This window comes from Zonotrichia leucophrys, chromosome 1 (assembly GCF_028769735.1).
Source record: "Zonotrichia leucophrys gambelii isolate GWCS_2022_RI chromosome 1, RI_Zleu_2.0, whole genome shotgun sequence".
Classification (NCBI taxonomy): domain Eukaryota; kingdom Metazoa; phylum Chordata; class Aves; order Passeriformes; family Passerellidae; genus Zonotrichia; species Zonotrichia leucophrys.
This window is the reverse complement of record NC_088169.1, coordinates 96,257,335-96,276,722: the sequence shown is the minus strand read 5'-3', so window position 1 is coordinate 96,276,722 and position 19,388 is coordinate 96,257,335. Positions and strand designations below refer to the sequence as shown.

General features: G+C 39.7%; 1 gene segment (V, D, J or C); it reads left to right on the top strand.

The window, feature by feature from the left end:
* Positions 1 to 8,232, top strand: LOC135442797 (T cell receptor beta chain MC.7.G5-like). The segment is given in 5 exon segments: positions 1 to 48; positions 4,439 to 4,774; positions 5,157 to 5,174; positions 6,297 to 6,403; positions 7,976 to 8,232. Coding segments are annotated over 5 exon segments (525 nt in total).
* Positions 8,233 to 19,388: the final 11,156 nt, after the last annotated feature.

The window sequence follows — 19,388 nt, the reverse complement described above, 5'->3', positions numbered from 1 at the left end:
GCAGTGCTGATATGCGTTTTGGCAGCGGCACAAAACTTACAGTAATAGGTAAGAACTTTTTGTTTCCTCTTTTAAATCACATCAAAAGCCATGTCTTCTCTTTAGAGAACATCATCTTTAACTTCCCTAACATTATTAAACTGGTGTGCTAGTAACCCTGTCTACTTCAGAGAATAGAATAAGTTGGGTCCTCTAGGTAGGTACACTCCTTTTCATTTTGGAGAATTGAATGAATATGTTTTCAGTAAAGAAAAAAGTGTCCCTAGAAAGAATGAGGATAAGGAATGAGAGAAATAATGTGTGCATGACACAAAAAAACATTGTCCTAATGAATCAACACGTACAAAAATTTTCAAGCAAAAGTATGGCTACTGTCTATAATGCTGGTTCTGCTGGGGCTAGAGATGATTAAGGACAAGTGAGTGAAAAACTGTCTATCTCTCTGGAAAGAACTGACTTACAGTTACACTTTGAAGGGGTCTAGGAAACACAAGTCAAGACGATACAAACCTCAATTACCTTGGATCTTCCCAGGGTGAATTAAATAATGTGTTGTCTTAGATAACCATGGAAAACAAGTGTGCTAGCATTTTTAATTTATAAAAAAGAAGGCACTAGTATATACCATACTGTATAATAAGCAATACTAAAATCTATCTGCAGCTTTTAAAGTCCTTATTGTTATAGAAAGTAGCTTAAGTATTCCTTATTGTTATAGAAAGTAGCTCTCCATAGCGCAGCCAGTTTCTTTCCACTATACAGGCTTGCCAGGATGGGAATACAAAGATCACAGAGGACAATGATCTTACTATTTCAGAACAAATGTTAAACAGCCACTGAAAACCACAGAAATAATATATAGTTCATTTCAAAGAGGAAGAGATCTTAGGGAATGTTGACATATGGGAAATATTTTCTAATATTTTAATATGACACCTCGATAAATAGAGAAATATCATCCAAAGAAATGGTGGAACCTCCAACAACTGATTGAGCCTGAAGCAGAAGGGCTCTGGACAGGGTATTTCTGATCTTGATCTCAGTTGTTTAGACACAGATTTGGTGGTTTTCCTTACAGACCTGTGTTCTAGGAGATCTGAGATAAATGTACTCCGTATTTCTTCTTTTGCTGGTACCACATGAGGGGAGGGTTAGTCCACAGGCTTGGCTCAGAGGTCTGGGAGTAGAGGAGAGGTTTTTCTGCAGCTGAAAAATGGTGTGAATAATAATAGACTGTTCTTTGGCAGTGGGACAAAACTTACGGTCATAGGTAAGTCCGATCTCTGTGATCTATGTGATACTGCTTTAGGGGACAAGAACATTCTTAATTAAAAGCTTACTAATGATAATTTTTCATGCAGCCATGAGAACAAGATTAATGCTTTATTGGTTGCTTATTAAAATGAGATGTGCCATTATGGAAACATAGGATTTACAGGCACCAATGCTGAGGTCCTTGCGTCTGCAGCCTTTGTCTTTCATTTCTGGGAACTTCATGCAGGGAGAAGGGAATAAATAATTTAATTTTCACCCATCTTTCAAGGAAATATTATAGAGGTTGGGAATGAAAAATGTTCCTGCAGGTCCTCAGGTTTTTTCAGTTTATCTGTGTAATGATCCAAAGCAGCATTTTGGAGGTGGAATCTGGATTCTCTTGTGGGCTGAACCATGGAGAGAAGGAGTAATCTTGCTGGCACTTTACTTGCCTCTCCACAGATGGTTTGCAGGCTGTCTATAGTTGCTTTGGGATGCTGGGTTCTGCAAACAATCCTTCTCACAACTTCTACAACTCAGCAAGGACTGTATTATTTTCTCTCAGCATACTTTTTTTCCTCTATTCTTTTTCTTTTTCTCCCATTTTCTTTCTCTGTTTTCTCCCATTCCAGAAAGGATTTAACATCACCTATATTGGGGCATGTTGGAATCACAGGGCAAAGTAATTTTTGCATCTGCTACTTCCCCATCTGATAGCAAACTGTAGAAATCCTCACTGGTGCCTGCTCCTTTAAACAGTACCATTTTAAGGAGCTATGTATCTGGCAGGAAGAGCATAATGACACTGGGGGTTACAGCCTGACTTTGTACAGCTGTGCAAACCAGCAGCTTCACTTTGGAGTCGGCACTGTGCTCAGAGTCATAGGTAAGGAACTGTTGTTTACCCAAGTGCTCAGTGTGAAGAACACTTGAAAATTGCCCCTGTGTTCATGGTATGTAGCATTTACAGAGATGATTTTAAAATGAGAGTAGGAGTGAAAGATAAGAAGAAATTATGAAATTGACCTTGCGGTGATGGGGATGGAAGAACTGTGATACTTTTTGTCTGGGATGGGTGAAATCTGTGTGACAGGGAATGAGTTTTATGCATGGAAGTTATCAAGTGTTTGGTCAGTGTCTCCTATGAGCAAAAAGGAAGACCAGAACACAAGGGGCTGCTGATCAGACTTTTTTTTCTAGTTCTTGCTCTTTCTAATGCCTTTATTCCATTTCAAGCATGCTAACTTTCTGATTTTCTTTGTCTTTCCAGTAGTTTCAGTACTTTTATCTTTCTTTCATTCTGTCACTTTTTCACCTACCATCCATTTTTTAGTTGTTCCTTTCATTCTTTAGCCTACTAAATTTCTCCTTTTTCTTATGCCGTCCTATCGGTTTCCATCTCTTCACTCATTAGCCTTTAGGGTTATGACCTGAAGAATTTGTCAGAGATACTTCTAGCATAGGAAAAAAAAATCATAACGCTAAGTGTTGGCAGGGAGAAGTAGGAGCGATCAAGCTCTCTTCATACCCATGAAGTGGAAAGCAGAGCAGTGCTAAACCCTCTAGGGAGTTACCTCTATTTAATATCAGGTCATCTAAAGTCTGTACAAGCTCATACAGAAGCAGCCTGGGGATCTTTGCAGAGCAAGCTCTGGTGGTCACAATTAAGGCAGCATTTGAATGCAAACACGAGGACTTAGGGGACAAGATCTCTGCAAGATATTAATTTCTGCTCATTCTGCTACCTCTCTCCCTCTGCAAAGGGGAGAGTGCTCAGGAAGAACGTCCACAATTCACCATGCCTTCATACAAAAAAAACACCCCAGAGTAATAATTTTCTCTTTGGCTCCATAGTTTCCCCTACATTCCTTTTTCCTGCAGCACTCACAGACCTCATGTGTTTCTCATGCTAGATGGGTCAAAAAGGCATTTTGATTTAGTATATGGAAACAACCCTGTCTTTTAGGCTCACTGCTTGGCTTCTGAGTAACTTCTCATGTCGGCCTTGAATGTCCTTCTGACTGAACTCTCTCCTTATTTATCATACAAGTAGGTATTAAACACTTTAGGACAGGGAAACACATTTAATTTGCAAGTCTATGGAATCTTGCATCATTCTGGGAAGGTGTGTAGCCTAGGATCAGAGCTTCCCATACCTACAATAACCAAAAAATTAAATTACATAAAATCCTGTTTAATGCTCTTAAAAATGCATTGGTTAAGACCCAAGAAAAAACCCATCACTTGCAGATTCACGTTACCTGCCTTGTTGGAATCCCTAAAGTTAGAGGGTTTTTAGGAAATAGTTAAAAGGTGTACAGGCCTTAGCCTGAAGTTCTGTTAGCATTGCAAATACAGCAGAAAAAGTTCCCAAGCAAGCAGAAAAGTTTCCCAAGCAGTAGAGCATACGTGACAAATAACAATAGGCCTCTGTAGAATTGGCTTTAAGATTGCAACAAAATTATTTAATGTATATCTTTAGAAGGTTAGCATGAATAGAGCTCTGTTCTTTGTCTCTTATGAACCAGTCTTTGTTTTAACTAACATTACATATGTTTTATAAGATTAGACAATTAGACAATTAGACCTCTAGTTACCCTTTACCCCAATATGCCTCAGTTGTTTTTCACTTCAGACAGTGAGAAGGATCAACTCCTTCCTTGATTCCTTCCTTCCTTCCTTCCAGCTCATCTCATAGATGGGGGGCCAAGTAGCGTATCCCATGCCAGTACAATTCTGAACACTGCAATGACCACCATGTCTTAACTCCCTCTCCAGGAATGCAACCCAGATTGCTGAAGATGTTTGTGTCTTATAAGAGACTCCCTTAACTTTAAATACAATGTCACAAATAGAGTCCTTACAGCAAAACTGGGGACTTTTCTGCCCATCTGTTTGCTCAGTTTCTTTGCAGATTTGTATGCTTCTGGCAAGAGACCATACAAGAATTTCATGTGCTTGTGCATTTCTGTGGCCAGACCCGTGAAAATTCTGTGTGATGAGCAAAAAGAAATCCTTCCACTGTCCTGGTGTGTCATATCCAGTAGACATGAATTGTCCAATAGACAGCAGTTAAAAGGCCAGGTATTTCAGGAGTAACACAGCACAAACTCAGGACCATTTCCAGGGGGTTCTGACTGAACAGAGGGATGGAGGCTCTGGACCATGTTGCTTTGTGTTTCAGGCGAGAATGATGAAATCATACCTCCAGCGGTGGCCATCTTTTCCCCATCAAAGCAGGAGATCCAGCAGAAGAGCAAGGCCACGCTGGTGTGCCTGGCCTCTGGTTTCTACCCTGACCACCTGACTCTGGTCTGGAGGGTGAATGGTGTGAAAAGGACCGAAGGGGTGGGGACAGACGAGTCCTCCACACAGAATGGGAGCACCTACTCGCTGACCAGCCGACTGAGGATGCCAGCCTGGGAGTGGTTCAACCCTCTGAATCGCTTTGAGTGTGTTGCCATTTTTTTTCAGAATGGAACAACAGCCTCAATAAACAAATTTATCCATGGTGATGCTGGTGAGTAAAAAAACATCTCTTGCCATACTGTATCAGAGAGAAATCACAAATCAAAAGAGCAAGTGTTATGATATGAGCCACATCTATAGATAGCTTCCATACAAGGCGTTCTTCTGGCACAATTACAGACGTAAAGATCTAGGTATTAGCATATGTCTCTTCCCATTCCTGGGCCTTTGTCCCTGGGTTACCATTCTACATCTAGAATTTCGTCAGGCTTTCCACTGAGAAATCTCTGTAGTAGAGTAAATTGCACAGTATCATAAAACACCTACTTTCAGTAGGAAGAATGAAGCAGTGTTTGATAAACTGAGACTTCTAAAATCTGTATTCTGTTTGCTCTGAAGAGAAACATGACTTTCAGCTCCTTTGTGTCTTTCAGGTTGTGCACTCACAGAAGGTACGTGTGGCTTCTCACGTAAAGGGAATTTTGCCTCTTCTCTCAGGCTGTTATCAGTGTGTATTTTAATGCCAGTTTTACTGACATTATGTACAACGTGTGGGAGATATCTGCTGTATGAATAGCTTCTACTTCTCCTGTAAGTGATTTGCATGTGATATTAAAAAGAAACAAAAACAAAGGAAAAGGAACAAGAGTTCTTCGGAAGGCTGTTTATGGATATTGGATGTATCTCAGCTTTGGGGTTTAGGTCTCCCCTATGATTCCATTTCGAAAATTGATGGAGTCACGGTGCCTTCCTGTAGACTCACATTTACTCTTCATATTCTTCTCCACTCCTAGAAACTGACTTCGGTTAGGAGTATTTTGCTCAGCCAGGAAAGAAATGATCCATACTTGCCCAAGTGATTCTGACATCAAGATTCAGGATATAATATTCTGACTATTTCTCAGTATCAAACGAGGAAAAATTCCCATGATGAGTCACATTCTGCTCAACACTGCTGTCATGTATGGACGATATCCATACTACAAATTACATTCTTTCCACTTTATGCACATATTTGCACACTCTTGTTTTTCAAGAATTTTCTGAATGCATCGGGAATCTTAAGGATGAACCAAGACAGATCTTGTATCTCAATTCTATGGCAACCCCTTAAGAGTGAAAAATCTTCAAGAATAAAACGTCTAGAAGGCATGTTATTCTGGGCTTTTTAAATCTTCCTGATACATCAGCAGCACTCATAATGCCACTGACAATAATGAGACAAAATAAAACATTGGTATCTTTTGATTCAGCCTCCCTTGCATTCCTAACTGGGATGTCAGATGAGCAGCCCAGTTCATCAGTAGGTGTGGAACTCAGTACCTTCCCAGCATAAAGCCAATCTCTGTCTTTCCTAGACTTGCATTCACTTCTGGCTCTTTGAGTCACTGTGGTCTGTCCCTTCCCTGGTTCTCTGGTGCCCACAGAGCCACTCATTTGCCTCTAGTTCCTTTATGTTGCTTAGCTAAAGATTTCAAGGGTTCTCTTTTGATGAAAGCTGCATCAGAGCCAGCATCTTGTAATGATGATGATGAAAATGGAATGCACAAATTCAAATGGTGTTTGACTTGCAGAGTCGTACTTGCGGTATGGAAATTCCCTGAAGCTCACTTACCTCATCCTCTGTGGCAAAGCATTGGTCTATGCAGTTTTGGTGAGTGGTCTGGTGTGGACAGCCAAGGTAAGTCAGAGTTTCCCAGGAAGGCTGGGCTTTTACTCACTAGTCAAGGATCAGTGGGTGCAGACTAAACCTGTTCTCGGAGGTGTGGCTCTTCTGCAGGTGCTCTGCCAGGCTTTGTGCAGTTCAGCCTGAAAATTCACAAATGATGGGATTTCTCTTTCTGTGTTTCCAGAACTCAAATAAAATCAATGCTATCTAGCAGAGGAATTCCTTCTCACAATCCTCTTTAAATTCATGAAAAAGATGAGAATTAAGGACAAGTTGCCCAGAAAGTAAATGAGGGAAAGATCAGATATATCATGCAGTTGTGTAACCATTGTAAAGGGGCTTACAGCTCCACTGAAAATAACAGGCAGTTTTTTGAGGTGATGTAGGGCATAAAATGTGGTCAAATATTTACAAAGATTTATAAAGAACAGTGGGATCAGTCTGAACGAATTGGTTAAATTAAACAAACTACCAGGAAATATTTATTATTAGTAAGTTTTTCCCACAGCAGAAACATGCATGCAGTGAGAGCAGCAGAAGTCTCTGCACTTGACCCTTTAAAAGCAGAAGAGGGTGATGTATTTGAAACGTGACCTGGTAGAGTTGAGGGCAAGAAGGCCAATCATCTCAGTTATACTTGTTTTGGTCCTTTTGCAAAGATATACTGGAGGGGGTAGATTTGTCCATTTCTGGATCATAATCCTAGAATCACAGAATGGGTTTTGCTAGAAAGAACATTTAGAGATTATCTACTTCCATCCTCACTCTGAAATGGGCAGGGATATCCTTCATTGGACCAGGTTGCTCAAAGCCGCATGCAACCAGGCCTCAAACACTTCCAGGGGTGGGACATGCACAGCTCCTCTGAGAAACCTGTTCCACTGTCTCAGCATCCTGAGCAGAACAAATGTCTTCCTTTAATCTGAAGCTACCCTTTATCAGTTTAAATCCAGGGCTCTTCATCCTGTCACTGCAGGCCTTGGCAAAGCATCTCTGTTTTTCATAAAAGTGCCCCACTGCTGTATCTGGGAAGGCCCCAGGCAGGCCTCTCCAGAGGCTTTTCTTCTCCAGTCTCAAGAGGGGTTGTTCTCTCAGCCTGTCTCCATACCCTGAGCCCCTGTGACTGGCTTTTGTGGGCCTCCTTGGGACCTGCTCTGTCACGGCCATGAGTTTCCTGTGCTGGGGCCTCCAGAGCTGGACACAGAACTGCAGGAGGGATTGGTGGGGGCTCACATGGGCCCGCTCTCTGAGTCTGCCCAGGTCCCTGTGGTTGGCATCACTTCCCTCAAACACACCAAGGGCCACACAGCTTCATGTCAGCCATGAACTTGCTGAGGGTGCCCTTGCTCCCTGTGTCAATGAGACACTGATGAAAGTTGCAAAAATGCTTTTGGCACCAGTACAGACCCCTGAGGGAAACTGTTTGTGACTGACTGCCACTTGAACACTCAGCCATGGATGGTGACTCTTTGGGCAAGGTCATGCAGCCAATTTCTCTATTTGTTTCCGTTGGTTGGTGTATGTTGTTGTCTTCTCTGCTGTTTTACAGTTCTTCTAATTTTATCCCATTTTGTTTTCTATTAGACTGGTGTCAAGTTATCTAGAGAATAAATGAAGAGCCCTTGTCATCACATCAGCAGGAACATGACAAGTTTGCTACCTTTCCATAGCAAAATATCTAAGCTTCTACGAACTTCTGAATATCATTTTTTGTAGTTGTCTGTTGCCATTCTGTTCTTCACTATTTTGTAATCACTGCTGAGCTTTCCCTGTACTTCCATATCATAATGTATCATATTTTCTTGTAACATATCTTTAAAAGTAGCACCTTCTTAATGCTCAGAGGCTGGGAACTCATCTCCTTGATTTAGGAATAAAGGTTTTGCTTCTTTTCCCTTGAAAAGCCTGAGTAACTGTTTTTAAATTTGGTCTTCTGTAGTAATAGTGTCCTACCACACATCTTTCAATGTTGAATAGTGCCATAAGCAACTCTCATTAAAGATCATTCACTGACAATCCCGGTAGAAATAACTTATCTGTTAGGGGAACAGCAGAGACTCATCCACTACTCACACTGTGTACCAACAAGTGGAGCAGGGCTGTGGGCTTTGGAGGCTTGCCCTCACCAGGGGCTGCTTTGGAGCCAGAAGAGCTGCATAATTCAAAGGTGGTAGAGAAGAAAACAGCACTCCAGCCAGATGAGAAGTGACATTCTCTTGGGAGAGGCATGGGAGCTGCCTTTTCTCTCTCTTGGTTCTTTTGTGAGATTATCTTGGTGAAGACACCAGACTCACTGTGGCAGTGAAGAAAAATTTGGTGAAGAGATGAAAATTCACCTGACACTTAATGTGTTTCTTTCAAAAGGATCTGATGACAGACTTGAGAGGAATCTGTCATAACTCTTTTCATGTCATTAAAGAAAAAAGCTGCATCTTAGTGCCAGAGGGCAGATGGGTATAATGCTGTAAAATGCAGTTGTTTTTCCTGCTCTGTGTTTGACACTCCTTTAATCTCCTGAAAACACTTCAGAAGAGGAGAAAATATCCTACTGAACCAAGAGATTTATTTGGTGTTCTGTTTATATGGAGAACAGAAATAAGTAGTCTCATGGCTGCTTCAAACAAAACAGAACTGTTTCCTGAAAAAAACTTTTCACAAAAATGCTTCAATGGGTCTTACATTCACAAGATGTGAACTACCTGGTCTAGGGAAAGGTGTCAAATTCCTCTTTGGAGAGGAAAGGAAAGGAACAGTTCTCAGCAAGTGGGAATCGCAAGAAGGTTGTACAAAGGGGCACATTTCTGGGGATACAACAATGATAAGCAGAGACATCTTTTGATTCTGATGATGGGTTCTTTTCCCAAGATACCCCATTATTCATGCCCTATGAAGTTAGATTAGATTGGAGCACAGCAGAATGGAGTATCAAAAAATAATTCCAGCTCAGCCAGAAACACATTAGGATGAATATAATTTATTAGGACATTTGGTAAAAATGACTGCGTTTATCAGGGCTGTCAGAAGAATCCCCAGATCAATCTTGTCCTCACACACACAGACTTTCAGAGTGGTCATGGCAGAACTTGCTCAAAGTGAACACAGGACAAACTTGGGCATAGGAATTTTTGGAGCACACAAGCTGTGTTGTGAAGCAGGGACATAACTAAGAGGTTCTATGTAAGAAAAGAATTTGCCAAATGACAGAGACTTCCCTTTAGACTCTGGAATAAGAAGAATGTTCCTACACTGAAGTCATATCTGTCAGTCGCTCGAAATGGAGACCAAGGTCAGCAATCCAATCCTGTTCTTTTCCAAGCTTGCTACAAGCCATGAAATTCTCATTCCCACACACTTCTGCTATTATACAGGTGATTGTGCAGAGAGAGCACTTTAAAAGAGAGACACATACATATCTGGGCTCATATAGCATCACCTTTTTCTTTTCTTTCTTTTGAATTGAAGTATTTTTAAAGGAAAACTTTTGTCCATCAAGCTCTTTTTCAAGAGTGTTTTCTACAGAGGATATTTGTGATGGGGTTGATGCTTAGGTCCAAGGAGAGAAGCAGAATTCTGCTCTGCACCCATGTGTTATTACTCCTTCTAGCCACACAGGAGACGACTTTGGAGAAAGTGATGTCTTCAGGGTGATATTTATCTAAGTCCACTTCTCTACAATTACACTGTATCTCTTACAATTTTCAAGAGAACAGCTTGTGAGAATGAAGGGGAGAATTTTAGGCAAAAAGAGGGAGAGAATGCCAGGTGCACTGGGCAATAGATGTAGCATGATAAGCTTGTGTAGACTGTTTAAAGAAAGGAGTAAAAAAGGAAAATAGGAAGTGTAAGAAAATAAAAACTAGGAAAATCAAACCAACGATGAAAATAAATTAACATAACTCAGAGTCAGGGTCAAAAGTATCCACTTGAGAGACAGGGAAGAGAATTGAACCTGTAGTGGACGAGAAGCATAGGCAACCAGAATCTGTTTCTGTAAAATTGTGTTTGTTGTGACCTTTTCTGTACTTCATAGATTAAATATCCAAGGGGTTACTAAATGTGGAGAGACTTTCTGGAGCTCTTTCATCCACTTTGCACCTCATTATTTTGTCATACCACAAGTAAAACCATTGGTAGTTCAGTGGAAGCTCACGCAGGACTGTATGTATGAGTTATGCAGTCTAAGGTAGAGGAGCACTTGTCAATCTTTCGAAGCTGAAGACCTCAGAATGTACTAGCCAGGCAGAAGAAGTAGGAGGCTTAGAGCAGTGGTCCTAAAGGGAGTTTCTGTCTAACAGAGAGGCAACAGCAGAGGAAACTGTCTCTCAAGGCCTCAAAAGAAAATTTTACCTCAGAATGAGAGCAGGTGATGTGCCAAAATGTGCTGGAAAATATCTCTTTAAGGGAACAGCAGTTAAATTTTACCAAAACAGGATGCGGTTTGACATTTACTCAGAAAACCATTTTGATAACATATCAGCCTCTCTTAGCACAACAGCACCCCAGCTTCTCAGGACAATACACAGGATGTGGCTTTCTGTTCACCATTTTACAGCTGGGCAGAAAAAGTGACACATAAACGGTCTCATGAAAGCTGTTGGGTTTTTTGCCTCCAGTTATCACACAATCTTCTTGTTGCTCAAGTTGACAGATGGGTCCTGCATATGCAGCTGCTCTTTCTGTTGTGCAACATACAAAAACAAAAAAAAGATTTGTGGTTTTGGAGGAGTTGCTGACCTGCTTTTACAAAATAAAAAATCTCTAATGCTTTTTCTACTCATCCCAACTCAGCAAATCAATATAACAAAGATCATACGCTTGTAGAAAAATTGATGGGAGGGGACTTCTGGAAGTGTCTCAATACAAATTCCTGTTCAAAACAGGGCTAACTCAATGTTGCTCAGAGCTTTGTCCAGGCGATTTCTGAATATCTTCAAGGACTGAGATTTGACAAATTGTCCAAGAAACATTTTCCAGTGTGGAAGCATCATCAACAGAAAGTACTTTTTAATATGCCTAATCAGAGTTTATCTTGCTGCAGCTTGTTCCCACTTGATTCCACTGTGGCCCTGTGAGACTACAACTCTGGTTAGGCATTTGGAGTCATGCAATTACTAATCTTTTAGTCTTCTTCTCTCCATGATGAACAAAATCAATTCCTTCAACCTCTCTTATTTTCTGCCCCAGTCTCTTGATCGTCTTAGTGACTGACCCTTCTCTTGATCGTCTTAGTGACTGACCCTCTGCTGCACTCTACAGTTTTTGATATCTCTGCTGCAGTGGGGCTGGGACATGGCAGGAATGTGTGTAGACTAGAGAGCTGGTATTCCAGATGTAGTCTCAAGGGTGTTGCAACATGTTAACTGCACCCTTGCTAATGCAACCAAAAATGCAACTAGCTCTCATTGCTGAAAGGGCTTGCTGCCTAATTATGTTTAATTACTGTTCTGCAAGGTGGTTCTCCTAGCCAGTCAGCTGATATTTAAAGGATTCACATAAAAGTTCTTTTGCCTTTTCTCCAGGGATGTGCCTGTAGTCCAATAATTCCCATCCCAATGAAGAAACTCTGCACAATAATCACAAGTTGAAAATTTCCTTTGAAGATCAGTATGGTTATCCTGCATGCATGGTAATAGTCCTTTGCCCTACAACATTTAAATATAATCTAACATAGTTCAGACTGGGATAAAAATATTATCACAGTGTGCATGCTGTGTCTAATTATGGAATCTTCCCATTCTACATCCTTTATTTAAACCTTTCCAAAACTGGAAACACATTATTATTACAATTATTGCTATTATTCTTTATTTCAGAACTATTCTTTATTTCAAACTAAATTTTGCAGGTGCCTTTTACACATCACAAGAACCTTGCTTAGTGCTTTTTTTTTTTTTTTGTTTTAGAACAATTTAAGAAAATTTGTTACATTATCACCATGAAAGGCTTACACCAAAGAGTATCTCAGGCTATGACTAATCCCACTGCATCAATTACACTGTCTGGGAGAATGGTGGTGATGGAAGAACACTGGTAAGTCTTTTTGTGTGGCACGAAAGAGTCTTCATGGCAAACCAGAAATATCCTGTCAGGGAGAGGTTATGCAGTATATAAATTTACATTCACATCCTGTTTTTTCATCCCTCTCTATTTTTTTGTCTTCAAAATATGGATGCTCTGTGAAGCAGTGTTCCTATCAGGACCTTGCTCACGCTCAGAAATATCTATAAGGCCTTGAGAAACATCACAAAGTTGCCTTGGATAAAAAACACTCTCAGAACTCAGCCACAGAGAGAAGGAATCAACCAGATTAATACTGAATATTGCTGCTTATTCAGTTGTGAGACAGAGATATAAAGAGACAGATGGGGGACACACAGTAGTATGGGATTCACTATGCAGCCAGAAGTAAGCTCCATAGCCAGAACAATTTCTGAATACATGAAAATCTACATGTTATTTTTTCTTGATTGTGAATTCGTTCCAAGTTGGAATACTTTGACTACCTGCCTTCCCACTTTATACCCTCCATATACATACAGCTTTTCAGGATTTTGCACATTGCAAGTCTATGCACTTGCAAGCCATAGTAATGACTCCTCTTTTGTAATTTTAATCCAGTCTGTTGTATATTAGTTCTGCATAGATTCTACTCCTTCATCATCTTTTGTTCAGACTCCTTTTCATCACCGTTGGAAATAGTAATTCTACAGTTTTCTTGTGATTAGGGTAACTTTTCCAAGCACAGTGAAAAACATTGTGGTTCAGGAAGGAATGAGAGTGCACACAGAAGTCACTATCTCTAAAGTATTTCAGACTTGTGTATGTCAGGCAACTGTTCTGTGTCAGGTATGAAAATGTCTTAATGGACAATAACTTGTGGTTTTTTCAACTACAATTTACATTTCCTTTATTTTACATCTGTATTTGGTTAACCATCTTTATTGATCTAATAAGGTGGAGGATAAATGGCCAATCAGGAAAGAGGAGTTCAGCAATTAGCCTGCACTTCAAATACCTGTTTTGCCTATGTCTTATTTCTACCTACTCTTGTTCCACCTTCTCAGTAACATCTGGTTTGTGAGTAGATGATTGCCCTACATCCCTTTTCCTGTGCTGAGAGCGGCTCCCTTCGGTGCTGAAAGGGGAGAGGTTTATGTAAAGAAAGCAAGTGACTTTGAAGTGTTGTGTCCAAACTACTGGCACAGAAATAGAGGGCTGAGTGGTTCAACTTCACAGACAAAATATCCAAATAGAATTCTGCAAGGTTTGGCCGGTTAGCTTGGAATCCAGCCTTAATGTCACCCTCTTGCTTTAGAGTTGTACCATAGGAATAATAAATCAGTTGCATGGCCTTCCCTGGCTGCTGCAGATACCAGTACATAGAATCGTGATTATCATTTTGACTGCATTTCAGGGTAGCATTCTCATCTTCTCTCACCACAAGACTTGGCGTTTGGGTGATTTCGGCTCCTGTAAAACAGAACAAAATGAAAATACAGTAAAACAAGTAAGCCCCATTCTCCCAGCATCAGAACAGATATTATGGCTCTACTGATTCCTTACTTGTTCCAAAGAAGTACATTGCCACACACAGAGCCGTCCACATCCTCACTTCTGCCTCAGGAGTCAGTGACCTTACCCCATATGACTTATATAGATCTGTTTCACCTGCTTCCCCTAAACCAATAGTGGATATCTCTGTAACAGCTACATCCACGCTGAAAAACAAGCTCCTTCCTGCAAGATTTCAAGCAAACACTTTATTTGAAGTGCATGTGTTGAAAACACACAGAAAATTTCAAACTGACTCATCTGGAAGCTTTTCATACTCTACCAACCACAGCTGTGGTTTTATTTATCCTTGCGTGGTTTTTTTACCTTTTGATATTTTGTTTCCAGAACAAACCAGAAAATGTTTAGTACAACCAAATAATGTGGTTTCATTTTGTACTGGTAACTGATGGATCTTTTCTTTCAGGAAAAATACACTATCTATGCTTAGACCTTAATTTTTTTTTCTTCTTTCTCCACCTGTTAGAACAAGCATGCATGATATTATTTTGAGAAGAGCTTTATATGGGACCCTGTTGCAGCCTTAGCACAAAGCAAAACTGAAGGAAAACTAGACTATTGTTGAAGTAAATATCTAACAATTTCTTGGCCAGCAGTACCTGTACTAATTATATTATATATATATATATATCTTGCAGGATCCAAAATGATACTGCTGATTCTGACACAAACTTTTAACCTGTATTAAGGAGATTGATTGCTGCCCCACCATGGTATTTTGGAAGCACAATGGGAGCCATCACACTACTCATAATTTGCCATTTATAGCTTTGAAGTGTATATATTACAGCCCCAGAGGCCAGTGCTCATATCAAGCAAGACAAGATCTGTGCTACTGAAAATATTCTTTCTTATTTAAGTGAAAGGACACCATCTGGTGGAGTGAGGGGGTGTTTACAGTGATCCTTAGAGGATTATTTTTCACAGATCTTTATTTTTGCATTTGCAGATATTCATGGGAAAGGGACTGGAACTAATATACCAGAGATATATATGTCTATTGTTAAACTGGAGACTGAAATGCTGTGTTGAAAATGTTGACTCAGAAGTACACAGGTTCTTTATCTGGACAAGAAAAATATCAGAGATGATATGGGAAATGGGATGAAAATGGGATTTCAAAAACATAATGCAGATGAAGAGGGGAACTAGTGTCTGTAGTAGCTGATGAAGTTCCTAACTGGATATGCTGTAAAAACTGTCCTAAGATCCAGGTAAATGGGCTGGGAAGAGAAACCTCTTTTCACTCAGAACACAGTTTTCCTCTGGGTTTTACATGGTACAGCAGCCAGAGGAGGTCTACAGCAATGTTACAGGTAAAACCTTTCAGAACAATATCTAGATTCAAATCCCATGTTGCTGTTTTGAGACAAGATCTGAATCCTGACAAACCAGCTCTCTAGTGCACTGTGCTGTGAGGTATCACAAAGGGATTAATTGCTAATTTTTTGCTATTGTATAAAAATCACAAATTTATAGCTTAGATTTCAGAATCTATGTTTGATCAATAAATATCTAAGTATTTATTCAATAAATATTTAAGTATTATTTAATTATGTATTCACTTAATACAAAGTGAAAGAATTTCAAGAGGAAAATATGACTCACAACATCCTGCTGCACACCAGTGGTTAAGTCTAAGTGGTTAAGTGTGGGCAGTTGGAGGGAGAGACCTCATCACTTAATCCTGGCAGTGAGTTTGTTGGGTTGTAAAAGTTGTAAAAATAAAGGCATCAAAATATCTTACTGGGGCACTCTGACCATAACATGGCTGATAAACCTGTTCACCTAATCATCAGCTCAGTGCCGATGTGACAGGCTTACTTTCTTCTTAATGGGAATAAACACATCTAACATGGGCTTCACTCTCAACAAATGTCATGATTAACCTTTTAGCCATGTTTTTTTAATTTTTGTGTGGCACTGAAATTACAAGATGTGGGAAAAGTTATTACTAGCAATGTTAGTAGAATGATCTAGTAAATATTAATACATCTTTCAGGAAAAAATTACATTGTTAATTAAAATAATTAAATAATTAATAAATTTCTTTTAAATACTGTGCTTCCTTTTTTTTTAGGGTGGGAAAAAATATTTGTTCAAATGCCCTGACTATTATACTGTCAGGAAAAAAGACAAGATGACATGTAGAAAACATGCTCTTTTTTTTTCGCAATTTGTCAAATTTATTTAAAAAATTAGTTACATTTGTCACTTTCCAGTCATGAGTATAAGGAACATTTCAGGAGAGAATACTCACTCCTGTCTGTAAGCCAGCTGTTTCAGATTTGTGTTGTGACATTATTTTTATTTGACAAAGACATGATAATGGTATTTAGAATAATTTGCATGTTCCATAATCTCTTCTATGGTCAGTTCAATTTCACACAGCACTTTTGGTGAGGATGAGTTGCATAGAGAAGGATTTCAGTGTGGGTTTCAGCATGAATTTCATAACATCCAGAGATATAAAAATATTTATCTCATAAATCAGGGGGCTCTTAGCTCTCTTCATTGTCAGAAATTTGAATGCTACTATTATTCAGGGCTGAATTACAGGTTTTCTTTCAGGAGAACCCTAACTTCTTGATAGTGTCTCTGTTTCAGAACCCTGTGTGTTGCTCAGTGAGGGTCTTGGAAGTTTCAGCACAGCACAAGATTGCTGTCATTCAGTTAAGCCACTGGCAATGTAGGTTTGGTGCTATGGCCCTCCTTCTCAGGCCTAGAATTTCAATCCACTTTTTTTAGGATGGCTTCTTTGTTTTTTTTCATTTGAACCAGTTGTAAATTCTTACTGCAAATACAATGGAATTAAGGAATAGACTGTTTATCTCAGGAACATCCATTGGTGAGGGTGGAAGGGAAAGAAACTGGACTACTGACAGAAACTTAGTCTGTTCAGCTACTCACAGTCAGAGTAAAGGAAATTATTTTGTTGTTGTTGCAGGATCTGCTCGTGCTTGGTCATACTGAAGGCTTCTGGCACTGTAATGCACCTCAGTGTTTTGGGGATCTCTGTTTTTCTGATAAGGTGTTTTTATACTCAGTCTAAACTTCCACTTGTTTTGCTGCCTGCACTGAAACACGCTGTCTCAACTCCCTGAACCGGTTGTTGGAAGCAGTAAATGCAAGATTGTCTCTGTGCTCCTCCTGGTGGAGAACCAGAGAATCCACCTGAAAAAGAAGCAATGCCGTAAGGAGTAAAACAAGCAAAACAAACAAACAAAACCAGAGAAAGGAGAAAGTCTTCTTATGCACAGCAGATCCTTTCTGTTCATGTATTTAGTGAATGTCATGATAAAAAGAAGCAATGGCTACCCAGGTATCTTTCTTTCCTTAAACATCACTGATCTCAGATAATTTTCTTTCCTCCAGACAGGCAAAGCTACAGACCAGTTGAATCACATACCATTGCAGGCCTTCTATCTTCCACTGCCATTTGTCTTAGGCTTATCCCTAATTTGCTCCAGAATTTGCATACGACACTCTTATAGATTACTTCCATTCTCCCCTCTTCCCACCTTCTTGCTTTTCCTCCTCCTCTTCCTCAATTAAAACTCATCATTTCTAAACAGGTTTTCTGTGCCTGTGCCTTTTTGCATCAAGGCCTGCCAAACCTCACTGCTGTGATCAGATTGCACTTTTGTTAGTCTCCAGATAACAAAGCAACCTTTTAAAATTTCCATTACTAGACCTTCAAATGACTACTTTTGGTCATCTTGTAAGCGTTTAAGAACACAAGAAACTCTCAGGCTTCCCCCACCCACTCATCTGGCCTACACAACCCCATCGTGCAAATTCTACCTTCTGTTCTTTCAATCACACAGAGTGAGAGGAATTATACTGAAAGCCTTCCTCTGTTTGGCAATCAGCACCAGGATAAAGCACATTCTCACGTTCATCCAGCTTTAGTCTTTCATATCACACTACTCAGCAGCCATGAATATCTTGTCCTGCAGGACTGATGGCTCCTTGGGCAGCTGATCACAACTCATATTAGTCTGCCTCCTATTTTAGCTGCTGGTATCAAGCATGTTGCAGCCATACTGATCTTTTGCTTCTCATTAATAAACCAGCTTGTGAGTGCTTTAGAAAGGAGAGTCAGTGGGGGAACAGCCAGCATTAGGAGTCAAATAGTAAAAGAGAAAGTTTGGCATAAAGCTAAGTCCACTTGTCTCTTAACAATGCAACTACTTTGGTGAGAGGGAAGATAGAACTGGAAATAGCAGACAGCAGACCAACAGGTGTATTACCTCAGCCAGAAGAGAGATAGGTGGAGGCTGAAATAAAGAGAATATAAAGCCAAGGAAAGGATGTTTCCTTGCCATGCTGTGCACCGAGATGCAGCAATTACAGCTTTACAGCTGCTTGTCCTTCACCTAAGCAATGCCTAACATTCAAGGTATTGATTTTGTGTATATTTGCTGTCAATGCAGTCAATAAAATACTTTGCAGAGGAAGCAAAAGCTATAGACCTCTAAATTCTTATGTAAGTAAAGAAGCATGCTTTACAGCACAGCTGCAAATAAAGCCTAAAGGATGCTGGCTGCCACACATTCTTGAGTAGAAGATATTGCTCATTAACTATTTAACAGTTTACTGAAAAACCAAGGAAAGAAGACAAGTCAGCAAAACCTTAAAACCAGCCTGAAACTGTATTTTATCACATGGTGATGAAAGTATTTAATTGCAGAGTTTTCTTTCTGGCACATCTGTATAAAATCTCACATATAACCACCAAATAAAAATAATTTCTTTTTTGCCAATCTTATCCATATGATAAAAAAATAAAACCAAAACATTTGACTTTGCAAACATCAAAATAACATATAGCCATGCAGTGAATAAAGTGAGAGTCTCATACTGCAGGAACAAGAAACACAGTTTGTGTTCTATGATGCTAGCAGGACTGTATGGGAGAAGGAAGAAATCCTTCTGGCTGATGATACCACAACACAGAGGTATAACCCTACAGTATTTAAGGTAGCAATAATTAATGATATAACAATACGTTTGGTAACAGGATGTGATTGAGAACGAGTACCACTATTTCTATATCTGTCACAACTATCCTTTTTTTCACTGTTCAGATTATTCCAAAAATATTATTACATGCTGGCTAAAATTAACTAAAAGCTGATTCTGTGAACAGTAAAACATGGAGGGGAAGGGGGGGCTGAATCTGAGTGACATTAATAACTTTTTTTGCAGTTTGAGGAGCATGATCTATCAGGCCACTTTCACTGTGCAACAGTGTACACAAACCCTGTTATATTTCACAACTCATTACATCCTGAGAAAATAACTCATGCAGTTAAGTTATACTTGCTTGAACACACTTCTTCTCTGGGAAATAAGATGGGAATCATAAATAACAGTTAGGTCCCTAAGCACCTTTATTTGTGGTGACATTTGATGTTGTGTT